The following is an 18,601-nucleotide window of genomic DNA, read 5'->3' as shown; positions in this document are numbered from 1 at the left end:
GAGAAAAAATGCATCTGACACCAAGCTATCACATCACTTAAATGAAGTAAGGTGTAAAAATTATTTCTGGTCTTGTAATTACATTCATTCTATTAATTTGATGCCTTGAACATTTCTACACTTATACTATTACAGAAGATTCTAATCACTGAGAGTTTTTTTTTTATAAACTGTATTACTATAATCTAATTTTGTTCAATATTTTTCCTTATTTTCAAAGTAATATAGTATGCATTGTACAGTTTCAAAAGTAATGAACAGTAAAAAGTCTTTTTAAAAATCCATAACATTAATCAATAATTTTAACATTTGAGCATATTTTCTTCTAAACTTGTTTTCTACTCTTCAAAAATATTTATGTGGTCAAGATCACACTGATTATTTAATTCCTACTTTTTTTCCACTTAAAGCAATATTAGGAGCATTTTGCCATGTCATTAAGGAATTTTCCAAACACGATAATTTCCAGTTTTATTTTAAAAGTCATTTAGTAAATAATTTTATATTTTTTAAGCAGTGTGCAGAAGTTTTTTTCAAACCCTAGTTAAGTATAATTTAAGAGACATTCAACAAAATATAACTAAAAAACACAAAATATATTTTATGTTTTCTGTAAATGGAAGAGACAGTAAATATTTTAGATTTCAAAAACTATTCAACTCTGCAGTGATAGTTCAAAAGTAGCCACAGACTGTAAATGAAAGAGGCTGTGTTTCAATAAAACTTTATAAGACACTGAAAATTGAATGTCATATAATTTCACATATCAGAAAAATTACCCTTCTTTTGATTTTTTTTGATCACTTAAAAATGTAAAAGCTATGTTTAGGCCTCAAGACATGCAAACACAGATTGTGGCTGGATTTTTGTCTTGAGATGTAGTTGGCAGCCTCCACTCAGCAGCCTAGTTCCAAGAACCTTGGCTTCACCAAGTTTGAAAAAGTTCCATGAACACAGAAATGTGAATATATTCTTAAGGAGAGGTAAATAAATTTCAATAGGTGCTAAGAAATTCTTAAGCTAAAAATGTTTAAGAATTACTGTCCCAGATAATAGACCCAAAAGCACTTTTTTGTAAACCACGCATGTGTGTTAGTCACTCAGTCGTGTCCGACTCTTTGTGACCCCATTGACTGGCTCCTCTGTCCATGGGATTTCCCAGGCAAGAATACTGGAGTGGGTTTCCATTCCCTTCTCCAAGGGATCTTCCCAAGCCAGGGATCAAACCTGGGTCTCCCGTATTGTAGGCAGATTCTTTACGGTCTGAGCCACCAGGGAAGCCCTTGTAAACTATAAATCATTATTAAAATACCTATTAGTACTTTGCTTATTATACTTTCCACCCAGACACCAGGTGATCTGAAAAAAGTTGATTAATGAAAATAAATGTAGGCATTATCAGAATTCTATCTGAAAAACTGATACTCAGAATGAAAAATCTTATAAACTGTAATCTAAAGAGGGACCAGATAACAAATTACCAATGACATTTAAAATATAATTAATGGTTATTCTGATCAAGGTAATTAAAATATTTATTGTTTGTTTTTTGACTGAGCCAAGAGCTTAGAAATAACTATTCATTCCTTTGTGTTTTTTTAAGTTTTAAACTACAGGAGTCGGGAGTGGGGGTCCGAACCCGTCGTCCCCGGCGAGATGTAGGGGAGGCGGGTGGCGGTCGGTGCCGCGGTTTTGCCCCGGTGCTCAGCGGAGGTGGCCACGGCGCCGGCGGCCCAGGGTGTGGCGGGGATGACCTCTGGTTCCCGGGGACCGCCGGCTCTTGGAGCCCCGCCGGGCCCGCGCTCGCCGAGGCGGAGGGTCGGGGAAGCGTGGCCCCAGCGGCGGGCCACCAGGTAGGGTGAGGAAGGGTGAGCGAGGGGAAAACACAGGAAAGGACAGTGCGGGTGGCTGTAAGGTGCCCTCACCTTTAGGCGCCGTGCGGGTCTGATCCGAAGATCATGCCTGGTGGATCCTTTTCGGAAGGAAGAAGAATAATATTTATTCCTTAAAGTGTGGAGGGCGCTTGCACCTAGGGTCCGAAATTGAGGTGCACGGGAGTATATAGAATTTAAGCCTTCTCTCAGAAGTGTGTTGGTAGAGTTAAAAAAGAAGACAGCTAACCAAAGGTCATCTGAAATTGTGACTGGCTGATAATCCCAGGACAAAATTAGAGATCACTACTCAAGCATAAGCCTCCACGAAGATGTTTGATTTAAAGGCTTGGGCTGAGTATGTTGTGGAATGGGCTGCAAAGGACCCATATGGCTTCCTTACAACAGTTATTTTGGCTCTGACTCCATTGTTTCTAGCAAGTGCTGTGCTGTCTTGGAAATTGGCCAAAATGATTGAGGCCAGGGAAAAGGAGCAAAAGAAGAAACAAAAACGTCAAGAAAATATTGCAAAAGCTAAACGACTAAAAAAGGATTGAAGGAATGAACAGGCTGTGTGTCCAGAGGAAAATTGTTCAGAAAATTATGCATCTTTGAAAGGACCCATTAAGGTTTCTTTTTGGATCTTAACAGTATTACTAAACGAAGTCTGAGTCTATGGAAGAATCATGTCAGTTCTCACCTGTACTGTAGCAGCTTTTCGGCTTCGGTATAGAAGTCTGTTGACAGTTACTGTAAATTGGCATTTGTTATGCTACAGATTCTTTTAACTGACTTTCATTTGCCTTTTTGCAGCTTATGTATGAATACTAAAACGAAAACATCCTGTGAAGAAAAGTGACTTTAGATTATGAACTCTATTCAAATAATGGCTTAAAATGTGGTCCTGTTCTGGACAGAGGAGATTAAGAATGTAAAAATCAAGAGTTGTTCTGAGCAGAAAAGCGTGGTTTGGCTTAAAAGATACATGGTGTATTAATTACATCTCTTATCGTCATTATTTCTTGGAATAGAATCATTTCTCGTTTCCTCAAAGCAAAATATTATTCAATGAGTACTTCTCTATTTTCTGTATTTTTCTTACTTTAGCTTTTGAGATACTGGTAATTACCAGATAGTCTGCATTTTTAAAAATCTAATTTTATAAAGAATTTTCTTCTTATCTTGATTATGTAGAATACCACCTACTGGATATAATCATTTTTCTACTTATGAACACTGCCATTTTCTTAGAGATGACTTGAGTAGAGTAACACTATGATTTAAAGCTTAAGAGCAAAAATGCCAAACCTGTAGTACCTTGGAACCAGTTTATTTTCACTTGTGCTAAGTAGAAATGTGAAGTAGTTAACATGTCTTGTCAGATAATTTGCTGATTATATAGATACCACTTTTGTTTTTTATTCTATTCTGTTTTAATTCATGTGGTGATGATGTCCTTTACTTTTTGATCAGACAAGTTCATGGTGAAAATTAAAATTTCAACTTTCTTTTAAGGAACTTTTTAAAGAGTTACAGTTATGTCATGTGTCATAAATGGTAACAAAAGTCTTAACATTTGGAAAAAATTTTGTTTGCATTGTATTAATTGTGTGAAAAAGGTGTAAATTATGTCAAAATGAGAATGTTCGAAATAAAGAGGTAAAGGATATTTCCTTCAGTTAAATAGTATAGTTGGAACTTTTTCCTCTTTAACATGGCTTTTTTAAATGCATGGTTGATAATTTTCTTCAATAATTAATAGCTTATTAATGTTTTCCTCACCTCTAATAATGAATTTTAAATTGCAAAAAATTGTCCAGTAGCTTTAATTTAAAAATGAAACTACATATTGAAATAAATTTGATACTTTAAAAAAAAAAATAAAAATAAAAATAAACTACAAAGTTAAAATAATCAGAGAATCCTAATTTACCACTCTGATTAATAAAAACTAGCCTGTGTGTATATATACACATATTCTGTCTTTTCTCCTCTCCTGCCACATACATATGCACACAGCACAGCAAAAGGACTTGGGAATAAAGCCTTCTTTATTGGAATGTATGTATGGATTTGAAAGTCCCACTTACTCATGAGCCTCTCCTTTCAGAGCTTTAGGACAATTGTGAAATAGACACAGTGTCATACATGAATCAGTTTATCATCAATGTTTTTATTGCTAAGGCTGGGTTGGAAAACAGCTTTTCCCTGAAACTGTGCCTCCCAGTCTGAACTGAGCTTATTTGCAGAGGCAGAGAACGTGGACCCAGTGCTCCTCCTGTGGCCGGGCGGCTGCAGTGGGCTCCCCCCAGGAGAGCAGAGTTTAGCCCTACACCTTGGCAAATCCCACTGGAGGGAAGTGGGAGACACTTGAGTGGGGTCTTTGCCCAGTTGCTTCTCAGCTAAGTGACTCCCCAGGTAGAACAGAATCAGCAAGCGAAGGGACAAACGTTTCACCTTCAAAACTTTCCAAAGACAGATTCCTTTACATGGCCAGTATAGAAGTCTGAGAGAAATGAGATTCTTTAATATGATTTTTAATTCAAAAATATTCCTGCTTCTCTGTATAAATGTACGCTCTGCTGGAAGTCCAATAGAGCTATTCAAAACTGTAAAGCATGATGCTATTAAAGTGTTGCACTCAATATGTCAGTAAATCTGGACGACCCAGCAGTGGCCACAGGACTGAAAAAGGTCAATCCTCATCCCAATTTCCAAGAAGGATAGTACTAAAGAATGTTCAAACCATAGAACAGTTGTACTCATCTCCCATGCTAGTAAGGTCATGCTTAAAATCTTGCATGCTAGGCTTCAGCTTTAGTCAAACCAAGAACTTCTACATGTCCAAGTTAGGCTTAGAAAAGGAAGAGGAACCAAAGATCAAATTGCCAACATTCGCTGCATCATAAAGAAAGGGAATTTCAGAAAAACATCCACCTCTGTTTCATTGACTACACTAAAGCCTTTGACTGTGTGGATCATAACAAACCATGGAAAACTCTTAAAGAGATGGGAATACCAGACCATCTTACCTGTCTCCTGAGAAAGCTGTATGCAGGTCAAGAAGCAAGTTAGAAAGCTGTATGGAAAAACTGATTGGTTCAGGATTGAGAAACGAGTATGACAGGGCTGTCTGCTGCCATTCTGCTTATACCTATATGCTAAGCACATCATGAGAAATGCCGGGCAGGATGAGTTACAAGCTGGAATCAAGATAGGTGCAAGAAAAATCAACAACCTCAGATACGTAGATGATACCACTCCAATGGCAGAAAGTGAAGAGGAACTAAAGAGCCTCTTGATGGAGGGTGAAGGAGGAGAGTGAAAGAGCTGGCTTAAAACTAAATGTTAAAAAACTAAGATCACAGCATCTGGCCCCATTACTTCAAGGCAAATAGAAGGGGAAAAGGTGGAAGTAGTGACAGATTTCCTCTTCTTGGACTCCAAAATCACTGTGGGTGGTGACTGTAGCCATGAAATCAGAAGATGATTTCTTCTTGGCAGGAAAGTTATGACAAGCCCAGACAGTGTGGTGAAAAGCAGAGACATTACTCTGCTGATAAAGGTCCATATAGTCAAGGCTGTGGTCTTCCCAACGGTTATGTATTGGTGTGAGCGCTGGACTGTAAAGAAAGCTGAGAGCCGAAGAATTGATGCCTTCAAACTGTGGTGTAGAGAAGACTCCTGAGAGCCCCTTGGACTGCAAGGAGATCAAGCCAATCAATCTTAAGGGAAATCAACTCTGAATACTCCTTGGAAGGACTGATGCTGAAGCGCCACTACTTTGGTCATCTGATGCGAACAGCTGACTCATTGGAAAAGTCCCTGATGCTGGGAAAGATTGAGGGCAGAAGGAGAAGAGGGCGTTAGAGGTTGAGATGACTGGTTGGCATCACTGATGCAATGAACATGAACTTGGGCAAACTTCAGGAGATGGTGAGGGACAGGGAGGCCTGGCCTACTGCAGTCCATGGGGTTACAAAGAGTTGTACACAACTTGGCGGCTGAACAACAATAACAACTATAATTTTAGTTTAGTATAAATTTATCAATGTAAATTGTTGAAATGCCAAAAAAGAGAGATTTTCAGTTGATGGTATACGTCCCAGGCCTGCTTAACAGTGTGGTCTTCAGCCGACCAAGAAGAGAACAGTAGGCTAGAATTATTCATAGCAACGTGTAGTTGAGTTCAAAGTTCTGACATGTAACAGTAAGTGACCTTTCACCTATCCAGGTATGGACCACCCTCCAAGCGTGGTACCTCCAGTAGCTGTAGCAATGATCTCTGGCCTAGTTCACACCCCACCTACTGCTTCCCACACAGCTGTGTGGAGTCCTTTCCGCTTTTCCCACCTTTACTTAGAGACTCGCTTTTATTCCACCTTCAAGCTACAGATCTAAACATGCACATGGGTGCCCAGTGTGTCCAACTCTTTGCAATCCCATGGACTGTAGCCTGCCAGGCTCCTCTGTCCATTGGATTCTCCAGGCAAGAATACTGAAATGGGTTGTCTTTTCCTCCTCCAGGGAATTTTCCCTACCCAGGAATGGAACCTGCATCTCCTGCATAGGAAGGCAGATTCTTTACCACTGAGTTACAGCTCTGGAAGAAGCCTTAACTGACATTTTCTATAAATTTCCTAAAATTTCCAGGGCATCCTGTCCCTACATCCAAGTATGTCCAGATGCCCTCTCTTTCTCCTCTCGCTCACTCTCACCCACAATATTTAGTGAGTGCCCAGCACGTGTTGATAGCATGCTAGACACGAGTTAGTTTGGGGCCAACATAGCATCTGTCCTGCCCGAAGCTCCCTGTTGAGCAGGAAGGACGATTGACTAGGGCTACGGTGCCCAGCGTGTGCTGACATACGGAGAGCCATGGAGTTCTAGAGCCAGGACTCTGGTCTGGGGGCAGAGTGATAGAGGGAACGTGCTTATTGGTAAGTCCCTCCCATGCCAGAGTAGAAGTTTTCACAAGGACAGACCTAGTTTTACCTTCACTGCCAAGCACTATGTTAGGCACTCAAGAGCTCTTTGTGAAAACTACAGAAATAAAGTTCACCGTGTTCAGAGAACCGTTTGCTGTTGTTGGCTTTAAAACTGAAGAAACCAGGCCAATGCAGATGCCAGATTGTGAAAGGTCTGAAACTCTATGCTAAAGGACTTAGACCAGGAATAGGCCACAGAAAGCAATGTGATTCAAAGACAGTCATTTAAAGACTCTGCATCAGTCTGATTTCTAAAGTGGGAGGGCAGTGGCGGTTTGACCCTAAATCGGTGAGATCCTATGGCCAAAGCTCGGCTTTCTTCCTGCATTCATTCAGCACATTCTCAGGCCAGGCTCTCTTTCAGGTGCCCCGGACACAGCCCTGAACAAGGCAGAGGACACCGCCACCGCTAGTGTGACAGGTTGGCAGGCCTTAAAAGTCCACACACTGAGTGAGGGCTGGGGTGAAAATGAAAATAACACTAAACCGTGACCAGTAGTTGTCAACTAAAACTGTGACTATTTGGCTTTCAAAGGAATGACAACAGATTTTCCCCTTTGCTTTATACACAGAATTAGCATAGGCAACCTGAGATCCACACATTGTATTGCCAAAGCTGTAACCCACAAGTGCTGAGTGAAGGCCGTGAATACTTTGGGTCCAATCATTTTCCTTTGACAGATACCAAGAACTGACTCTGGTTAAATCTCTGAGACTGAGAACAGATAAAAATTAAAGCTGATTTTAAAGATTACCCTATAACTATTTCAGTGGCCACCCACTCCATCACCAACAAATTTGAAACTGTCGAGAGAGTAGCTTGTAATTATTGATTAGTGTTATCAACAAAGTACAGGATATAACGCTGCCTTGTATCTTTGTAAATCACATATTGGATAGGAAGATTATTTTGCTTCAGGTATAAATACTAGGAAAACTAGTTAGCCTTAATCTCCACCCCTTCTCCAACCCAAACCCCCTCTTCATGGCACATAAACTCACACATACATACACACACACACACCCCCCACACATGCACACACATCACTACCTCAAATTTTTAGGTGAGGATGTGGAAGAGAAAGCTTTTCTTCCCAACTGCACAGTTAATCAGTTATAACTATAACAAAGGGCTTCCCTGGTAGTTCAGAAGGTAAAGAATCTGCCTGCAGTGTGGGAGATCTAGGTTTGATCCCTAGGTCGCGAAGAGCCCCTGGAGGAGGGCATGGCAACCCACTCCAGTATTCTTGCCTGGGAAAATCCCATGGACAGATGAGCCTGCCTGGCTATAGTCCATGGGGATGCAGAGTTAGACACGCTGAGGAACTAACACACACAACTATAGCAAACACCAATAGAAACTGAATTGTCTGCTATGTTGGGGGGAACATGTACTTGCTTTTGAGGCTAATGACATGGTTTCATACAGCTAGTGGCAGCTTGCCTTCAGGCATGAAATGACCGTCTCTCTTCACGCTTGTGAGGCTGTAACCTGGACACAGTGAAAACGTAGAGATACAGTCAGTGCCAGCACTAAAAAGCCTCTTGATGAAAGTGAAAGAGGAGAGTGAAAAAGCTGGCTTAAAACTAAACATTCAGAAAACTAAGATCATGGCATCTGGTCCCACCACCTCATGGCAAATAGATGGGGAAACAGTGGAAACAGTGACAGACTTTATTTTCTTGGGCTCCAGAATCACTGCAGATGGTGACTGAAGACACTTGCTCCTTAGAAGAAAAGCTATGACAAACCTAGACAGCATATTAAAAAGCAGAGACATTACTTTACCAAAAATGTTGTATCTAGTCAAAGCAATAGTTTTTCCAGTAGTCATGTATGGATGTGAGAGTTGAACTATAAAGAAAGCTGAGTGCCAAAGAATTGATGCTTCTGAACTGCTGTGTTGGAGAAGACTCTTAAGAGTTCCTTGGCCTGCAAGGAGATCAAACCCGTCAATCCTAAAGGAAATCAGTTCTGAATATTCATTGGAAAGACTGATGCTAATGCTCCAATACTTTGGCCACCTGATGCTAAGATCTGACTCCTTGGAAAAGACCCTGATGCTGGGAAAGATTGAAGGCAGAAGGGGATGACAGAGGATGAGATGGTTGGAGGCATCACCAACTCACTGGACATGAGTTTGAGCAAGCTCCGAGGGTTGATGGTGGACAGGGAAGCCTGGCGTGCTGCAGTCCTTGGGGTTGCAAAGAGTTGGAGGTGACTGAGCAACTGAACTGAACTTCACCTTTTCCCTTTTTAAAAAATCACAGTGGTAACCAAAGCTCCCATTTCATACAAAGTTTTTGCCTGTGTTTGTATGAAAACAGCCATAGCAAATGGCTTCTATAAGGAGCCTGGAGATCTGAATTCTGGATGTTTTTTCAATGACCAGTCTGTAAGCTTAAAAAAAGTCAATTTGCCTTCCTGGACTTCAGTTTTTCTCACTTGATAGATGAGAGGAATAAACTAGAGAATTTCAAAAATCCCTCTCAGCTCCTAGATCTAGTGGTACTGTGAAAATGGGCTGAAATCAGAAGTATTTTTAAAAAGAATGAACAATATCAAAATGAGTGCAGCACTAGAGGCTTTCTCTCTAAACATCTTATTGTATCTCTAGGGGATTCCTTTCCCTAAGTTTCTCTATAATTCTTCTATGTCCCCATATCTTCCTTCCTTCTTTCTTTCTTCATCCTTGTCATAATGACTGAGATTTAATTATTTTGGTAAACTATTGAAGTAAATAGTTGGTTGTACAACTAATATATTGGAAAGTGGAAGTCAATTCTTTCTTTTTCCTTTAGAGAAATGAGATCATGCAGAGCAAAGTTGAGAAACTAATTGTGTGAAATTACCAAAACGATGGTACATGTAAGACTATAAATGGGTCACTAAACTGGCATTAAATTTTGGCTGATTTTAAGAAAATCTCATTTCTATTTCACAATTTGGTCCTAAAGTTCAATCTTTACTAACTAGGAATCTGTCTGAAAAGAAGTTTCACTAAAATTTGTTTTGATTAGCAATGTGGTTATTTCCTTTTAAGTATTTACAAAATTTTATTTGGAAGATATATTCCATTTTTCTGGAAAAAATACTAGATCTATAAACATCCTCTCTGTAGTTTCGTTTCTATCCCTGTAAAATAAGGAGCTAAAATTGATCTATCTCCTCTAGTTCTTATGTTCTATCATCAAACACAAGTGATTTAAGATAAGTAAGTTTAGTTTTTTGATTTGTGTTAAGATCTCATTTAGTTTTTAAAATAGGTCATTTGGTACAAAATTCAAAAGGTACAAAAGACTACATACAAGCAGAAAATAAGTCTCACTACCTTCCCAGTCTCTTCATCACTGTTTTGAGTTTCTTCAAGAGTGATTAGGTATTTTTAAGTTAAATGTTGATTAGTGAGAAGGTAAGATTTTTTTGATCAGTACCAAATGTTATAGCACTTTAGAATAACAAATTATATATATATTCCTAAAACTTTCTATCTACCACTAACTCCTATATATTTCAGCAAGGTTTATTTTTCCATAACTCATAACTGTTTTAAGGTATTTTGATATATATTATCTAATTTGCTCCAAAGCACCATCTTTGGGTATGATTTACAATATTCTACCTTATAAGGCAGAATACAAATGTCATATTTCTTTTGCCATATATGTATTTAGCTGCTGCCAAAATGCCAAATGGAAGGCTGATTAGAGTAGTTTTATAAACTGGTTCTTTGACTTGTGCCTGTAAAAGTCATGAAAATGATCAAAGGAGATTAAGAATTTCGAGAATGAGTGGAAATTGTGTTCCCATGAAAAGGGGCTCTTATGCCTCACGGTCAGCCTCAGTGGCGGCCTGCTGGGACTGCCACCCTCACCCCTGGTCTGTGAAGGACCAAGGAGAGGTCCACAGGACCTACCAGAGGTTCACGGGAGTATAAAGGCTGCAGTGACTATTACTGTTGCAAACAGAATAAAAAGGTCCAAAGAGACATCTATTCCAAACCCATATCCCTCTATTAAACTGCTGGTAGACTTGCAAAGACATAAGACATTTGCTACCCTCTGACTTGCCCTACCAGTTCAGAGGAAAAGAAAAAGTATCTGGTGTCTCCTCCCTAGAAATTAAGGGAAGATAGTTTATACCTGGCATGCTTCTAGTCACTAGAGATTCATAAGGATGCCATCCAACAGAATATTCAAGATGGGAGGTACTTCAGCTTATTTTCTTGATCTTGAGTCATCATCACTGTCAGTAAAAAATGACTGTAAGTTTTATGTGAGACATTTTAAAAGATCATCCAGTAAGTGCTGGACACTTCCAGGCTCCTTGTGGAGTACAGAGATGAGTAAGATACAAAGTTAGGTGGGTCTTTGGAAGCATTATTAAGAACAAAACTAGTGAAGGTGATGGAATTCCAGCTGAGCTAATTCAAATCTTAGAAGATGATGCCGATAAACTGCTGCACTCAATATGCCAGCAAATCTGGAAAACTCAGCAGTGGCCACAGAACTGGAAAGGATCAGTGTTCATTTCAATCCCAAAGAAGGGCAATGCCAAAGAATGTTCAAACTACTGTATGATTGAGCCTCATTTCACATGCGAGCAAAGTTACGCTCTAAATCCTTCAAGCTAGCCTTCAGCAGTACACGAATTGAGAACTTGCAGATGTACAAGCTTAGAAAAGGCAGAGGAACCAGAAATCAAATTGTTGACATTCATTGGATTATAGAGGAAGCAAGAGAATCCCACAGAAACGTCTAATTCTATTTTATTTACTACGCTAAAGCCTTTGACTGTGTGAATCACAACAAACTGTAGGAAATTCTTAAAAAGATGGGAATGCCAGACTATCTCACTTGCCTCCTGAGTAATCTGTGTGCAAGTCAAGAAGCAACAGTCAGAACCAGCCATAGAACAACAGACTGCTTCCAAACTGGGAAAGAGTACATCAGGGTGTATATTGTCACCTGCTTATTTAACTTACATGCAGAGCACATCATGTGGCATGCCAGACTAGACGAATCACTAAGCTGGAATCAAGACTGCCGAGAGAAACATCAACAACTTCAGATGTGCCACCCTAGTGGCAGAAAGTGAAGAGGAAGTAAAGAGCCTCTTGATGAAGGTGAAAGAGGAAAGTGAAATAGTTGGTTTAAAACTCAATATTCAAAAAACTAAGATCTTGGCATCTGGTCCCATCATTTCATAGCAAATACAAGGGGAAAAAGTGAAAAGAGTAACATATTTTCTTTTCTTTGGCTCCAAAATCATTGCAGACAGTACTGTAGCCATGAAATTCAAAGACATTTGCTCCTTTGAAGGAAAGCTATGACAAACCTAGACAGCATATTAAAAAGCAGACACATCACTTTGCCAACAAAGGTCCATCTAATCAAAGCTATGGCTTTTCCAGTAGTCATGTACGGATATGAGAGTTGGGCCATAAAGAAGGCTGAGCACCAGAGAACTGATGCTTTCAAATTGTGATGCTGCACAAGACTCTTGAGAGTCCCTTGGACTGCAAGAAGATAAAACCAGTCAATTCTAAAGGAAATCAACTCTGAATATTCATTGGACGGACTGATGCTGAAGCTCCAATACTTTGGGGACCTGATGTGAAGAGCTGACTCATTGGGAAAGACCTCAGTGCTGGGAAAGAGTGAAAGCAAAAGAAGAAAGGGGCAGCAGAAGATGAGATGGTTAGATAGCATCACCAACTCAATGGGCGTGAATTTGAGCAAACTCTGGGAGATAGTGAAGGACATGGAAACCTGGCATGCTGCAGTCCATGGGGTTGCAAAGAGTCAGATATGACTTAGTGACTGAACACCAACAAAGATACAGTGGTTGCCCTCGGTGAGCCTACATTATGGTCATAAGGAGTACAATAACCTCCTCCTCTTCAATTTATAATAGAAGTTAGAATATAAAAATTACCTAAGAGAAACACAAAGGGCCTTCATTGAACATATTGTAATACAACTTGTAAACATAACTCATGTATTTTATGTATACATTATAATATAAATTCATATATCTTAAAATGCAAAAATGTCTGCAGCTTTAAGTTAATACTTGAAATAGAACTTGCTGATAGATTCTCTTTATTTCAGAAGGCCCAGAAAAGAGCTCCTCTTCCATCACTATGTTTTATGAATTAGAAGAAGGTCATAAACCAAAAGAATCTATAATACACATTCATGCCAGGATACATAAAACCAGTATATTACATGGTTAAACTTGTCTTATTCTCAGGAAAGAACTGTGTGATTGCTTCTGAACTCTTATTTAGTGCCCTTAGTTAAATGACTGAAAGTTCTTCCTAATTTGTTTAACTTGAGTTGTCATTTTTAAGCCATTTTTTTGACTTAGAAAACTACTTTATAAGGTCTATTAGATAAAGGATATATTTATCATTTTACATTGGCCACTTTCCAAATAAAGCATACTCTTCACTTCATTGGAGAGTTTCTAATGTTATTTTTCATCAGAATAGAAGTGGTTTCTCATATTTAAAAACATTTATTGGAAGAAAAATCATGGAAAGCATTTTTTGCTTGATTCTTCTATATTCTGAGTAGCATTACTTTTAGGTTTTCAGGATTACATGGAGTTAAGATGCATTGACCAGACTTGTGATTAGAGCACTCAGCTCATCTTTCCCAAATTCCTGGGTCTGTGGTTATTACCCTAACCTGCTCTCAAGCCACTGTGTAAAGTGAATATGTTTATCATCTTCTAAGGTGAATTAATAGAATAAGGATAGAGTTTTCTCATTACTAATTATGGAAGGAAATTAGAGTTTATTTTAAAACACCAAGAAAAGAAAATAGCTGTCTTGGTTTTATAGTGATCAAATCACAATGTCTTTGTAACACATGACATTGAACTCAAAAATTGAAGGAAAAAAGGTACAAAAGACACTGCATTTTCTATCTGATGAAGCACATTCCACTAGGTCCCAGCAAAATTCTCCTGCGATCTTGTGAACTCAAACACCTGGCCCTGCAAGGAATTCAGCTGACTAGCATGTGTTAGACATTCAGTCCTTCTAGAGCAGACATAGTTTCTGCAGTGGCAGGTCACACTTCTTGCTAAATATACTTGTATTTGTCAATAGATGCAAGAAGAAGCAGGCAGAAACAGTGTTAAATAGACGAATCAATGAGCGCCCTCCCCAGTGTTGAGAAAACCATTCCGGCTCAGATGGGGTTTCCCTGGCGGCGTTAGTGGTACGGGATACACCTGCAGTGCAGGAGACATAAAAGACACGGGTTCAGTCCCTGGGTCAGGAAGATCCCCTGGAGCAGGAAATGCCAACCACTCCAGTACTTTTGCCTGGAAAATCCCAGGGACAGAACAGCCTGGCCAGCGATGGTCCATGGAGTCTCAAAGAGGCAGACATGCTAAAGCACTTCGCACAGCACAGCACACGCGGCTGATGCAGAGAGTAGGTGCTGAGCATGAAGAAGGCGACCTCAAACAGAAAAGAGGAAAAACCAAACAAAGCAAAACAAAACAGAACCAAAAAGCAATCACAACTACTATCTTCAGTATTCCCTACAGTACTTGAATTTTTCAAAAAGCTTAGAAGTGGGTGAAGGAAATATTCTCTAATATTTACATCAGATCTGCAGGTTAGTTTAGATTAGAATCCACTTCCAGGAAATGAGGCTGATCTGGGGGGTTCACAGGCAGGAAATACCCTGCCGCTACCATGTGCAGACTCTACGTGAAACATATTTACATAAATTACCACATTTAGTTCATTCCTTGTATATACCAAACCCCAGCACTAAATGAGAACTCAAGACTTTGAGAAGATCCTCAGGCAACCTAGGAACAGTATTTGCTTCTCCAGAACAACTTTTACAGAAATAATAGCAAGTTGACAGGAAGTAGAAGGGAAGACAACTTATACCTATTGAAATGATAGTGGTTCCTTCAGGATGAAAACTGAGACAAGCCTAAGGATGGATTTAAAAGCAGGAAGTTTGGTATTTGAATAGGCACAGGCCTAGATAATGCAGTTTCACCTTAAAGGTGGTATTCTTTATGTCTTGAAATTTTTCTTATATCCCAGTGAGGAAAAGAATCAAGGATGGCATTAAAACCATGTATTTTTAAGAGTCCTCTATTTTGTAAAGAATATAGCATTTGATAAAATATGGTTATTCTTATATAGTACCATGAACTACATTTTACCTCTGTATCAGTAATAGATGCCATAACTACATGATTCTGAATGTAATCCCTCCAAGAAAATCATACAAAGCAGTTGTTTTCTTTGTTAGTATCCACAGGACAAATTAACCAGATGGAAAGCTCTTGTCAGCTGTTTAGTTTCATGGGAGAGCAGTGGTATCAGCTCTCAGGGGAATTCTCATCTGACCTCTCTACACAGAACATTCAGCTTCCAACAAACTGAGCTTGTGAATACATCCCTAGAGACTAATATCAAACATTCCACCACAATTCTATGATGCTTGTTTTAGGTTATTTTTGATTAATGACCTGAAGTTATGGCTTTAGTTATTTTTAAAATTGTTTGTTGAGTTTTCAGAAGTAGTGTTTAAGGGGTTAGGAAAATAGCCTCCTTCTTCAAAATGGGAACTACAGTTATAATTGCACATTTTCCATCAAATCAAGTACACCTACAGTCAACTCACTCATGCCTTTTCCATCCCAATCGCACTTGATACTTTAGTGGGATCATATGCTGCTAAGGATGTTCTCATTTCATAGTTAAGGAAAGTAAGTGCCAGAAAGATTAAATTGTTTCCATAGCACTCATTTCTATGCTAGGGCTAAAGCAACCACTACAACAAACTATACCCTCTGCATTCCAACCCAGTCTTCTCTGTACATTGTGTGTTGGGTTATAAGCAAAATCCAGATAATAGAGGACACACAGGTCTACTCAACTCCACCATCAGAACTAGGAAAAGAAACAAAGGAAAAACCTAAGAGTATAACTTTACTAGCTACACTAACTCCTTAGTATTTTCAAATCTGAAAATTAAAATTTTTCTACTGTTCAGTTCCGCCATTCAGTTGTGTCTGACTCTTTGTGACCCCATGGACTGCAGCACACCAGGCTTCCCTGTCCATCACCAACTCCCAGAACTTGCTCAAACTCATGTCCATCGAGTCGGTGATGCCTTTCAACCATCTCATCCTCTGTCATCCCCTTCTCTTCTTGCCCTCAATCTTTGCCAACATCAGGGTCTTTTCCAGTGAGTCAGTTCTTCACATGAGGTGGCCAAAAGGATTGGAGTTTCAGCTTCAGCATCAGTCCTTCCAATGAATATTCAAGACTAATTTTCTTTAGGATGGACTGGTTGGATCTCCTTGTAGTCCAAGGGACTCTCAAGAGTCTTCAGCACCACAGTTCAAAAGCATCAATTCTAAAAAAATAAAAAATTTTTAAAAAAAAATTAAAAAAAAAAAAAAGCATCAATTCTTCAGCACTCAGCCATCTCTGTAGTCCAACTCTCACATCCATACATGACTACTGGATAAACCATAGCTTTGACTAGATGGACCTTTGTTGGCAAAGTAATGTCTCTGCTTTTTAATACGCTTTCTAGGTTTGCCTATGACAAACTTTCAAAGGAGCAAGTGTCTTTTAATTTCATAGCTGCAGTCACCATCTGCAGTGATTTTGGAGCCCAAAAAAAATAAAGTTTCTACTGTAGAACATATATTAATACTTATTTCATCTGCCCTAGTTTACACAGACTGTGGAGGATATATTTCTTCATATATCTCACTTAACTCTGCCCAAGTTCTGTCAAATTCAGTCACTCAGATAACACTGCAGTGAAACAATACTTCAGCTAACATCACAGATTTCATAAGACAATGACATTGCAATCTTGGTAAAGACAAGATTTGTCTGTGAAAATCATATTCACAGGCTGGTGCAGCTTCCAACAGAGAATTGAAGCATTTGATCATAACAGTTCAAAAACTGTTAATGGAAGCTTACTGGTACCCACAGTTTAGAGAGAAACCCTTTAATAATATCAATAGATTAGCCACCTTCTGCTGTTTCCTTGATACCTTCCTCAGCTGGGATTTAAAGGGCATTCTAGCTGACTTCTTCAGGGAAAGTGAAAAGACCCTCCTTGCCATAGACAAGAAGCTTCCTTGGAGCTTCACCTTCTGTTCCCTAATCTCTATCTCAGTCCTTGGATATATTTGCCAAAGATATAATAGATATGAATTAATTTTACTATTGAAGTCAACATATGCAAATTCTTAACTTTTTTATTCTTGAGCCTTTATCTTTTATGCTGTTGATAGAATCCTCTGTGTTTTCATTAGCACTTGTCTTGGATTCCAAGCTCATGGGAAATAGTAAGCTTTCCATTCATTCATTTCTTCAGCCATAAAGCATGTGCTGAAGCCCTGCTGTGCTCAGACATGAGACACACAGAAGTAGGCATCATCCTTCCCTTGAGGAGCTTAGAAGCTAGAAAGACACAATACAAATGTGGGGGAAACTCACACTCGTGTGAACTAATGACAGCAACTTCTGCGTCCTCAGAGATCTGAGAAAGCTACAAAGAAGGATCTTTAGCGGGACCTTGAACCATGAGGGGGTAGGCAAGGTAGGGGGTGAGAAGGAGAAGGCCATTAAAGATAGAAGTCATGTGTGAAGGCTCAAAAGTGTAAAAAAACAGTGCATTTGAAGAATAGGGAGTCATGCATGCATCCTAAGTCTCTTCAGTCGCGTCCAACTTTTTGTGACCCTATGAACTGTAGTCCGCCAGGCTCTTCTGTCCACGTGATTCTCCAGGCAAGAAGAATGGAGCGGGTTGCCATGCCCTCCTTCAGGGATCTTCCCAACCCAGGAATCGAACCCAAGGTTCTCATGTTTCCCACATTGGCAGGTGGGTTCTTTACCACTGGGCCATGGGAACTGGCTAAAGCATAGGTGAAGGGTTGATGTGTGTGTGTGTACCACATGGCCCAAGTGTGTGTGTGTGTGTGTGTGTGTGTGTGTGTGTACCACATGTCCCAAGTGTGTGTGTGTGTGTGTGTGTGTGTGTACCACATGGTCCAAGGTTAGGGAAGGGATAAAGAGATAGAAAAGTAGACAAAGGACTAAATGGTCTCTATGCTAAGTAATGGGCTTGATTTTATCGTCGAGTTGCCATGTTTTTCTCCAGGGAAAGGAGATGATCGTGAGCCTGAGATAGAATTTTCTTGAGCACTGTGAAGGATGTTCTGGAATTCCCAGGGAAACTGATCTTATTTGCAGAGCAAAAGTCACCTAGTAGAAATGTGCTTGCTTCCACTCAATAGAATGAGAAATTTTTACTAATATCTTCAATTCTATGTAAGCTACTATTGTCCATCAGAGATATAAGTGGGGGTACACAATGATTTAAGGAACGCTTCTGAAGTGGAATCAATAAGATATGGCATGGCTTCCTGATGGCTCAGTGGTAAAGAATCTGCCTGCCAATGCAGGAGATGCAGGTTAGATCTCTGGGTCAGGAAGATCCCTTGGAGAAGGAAATGGCAACCCACTTTAATATTCCTGCCTGGAAAAATCCTATAGACAGAGGAACCTGGCAGGCTACAGTCCCTGGGATCACAAAAGAGTCAGACATGACTTAGCAACTAAACACCACCACCACAATAAAGATATGTTGAGGGGAACAAGCAGGGAGGGAGGAGAGAATAACTGAAACAAGTGCATTGGCAGACTAGCTGCCATGGTTATGCAT

The 18,601-nt window shown here is 39.6% G+C and overlaps 2 protein-coding genes across 2 annotated transcripts in view; both read left to right on the top strand.

Moving 5' to 3' along the window:
- The window catches only part of FHL5 (four and a half LIM domains 5), a 56,378-nt gene that overhangs the window by 5,814 nt on the left and 31,963 nt on the right, over positions 1–18,601 (top strand). The gene's annotated exons all lie outside the window — the stretch shown is intronic.
- LOC136150683 (small integral membrane protein 15) lies at positions 1,623–3,560 on the top strand. Its single transcript, XM_065911379.1, has one exon. It carries the CDS (start codon positions 2,204–2,206, stop codon positions 2,426–2,428), a length of 225 nt encoding a protein of 74 aa, XP_065767451.1. The 5' UTR covers positions 1,623–2,203; the 3' UTR covers positions 2,429–3,560.

Source organism: Muntiacus reevesi, chromosome 19, assembly GCF_963930625.1.
Source record: "Muntiacus reevesi chromosome 19, mMunRee1.1, whole genome shotgun sequence".
NCBI classification, from domain to species: domain Eukaryota; kingdom Metazoa; phylum Chordata; class Mammalia; order Artiodactyla; family Cervidae; genus Muntiacus; species Muntiacus reevesi.
The sequence above is the reverse complement of the archived record's forward strand: the minus strand, read 5'-3'. Positions and strand labels throughout refer to the sequence as shown.

Bases quoted from the DNA above. Each gene is read 5' to 3' on its own strand.
- LOC136150683 (XM_065911379.1), top strand. From the start codon at position 2,204: ATGTTTGATTTAAAGGCTTGGGCTGAGTATGTTGTGGAATGGGCTGCA.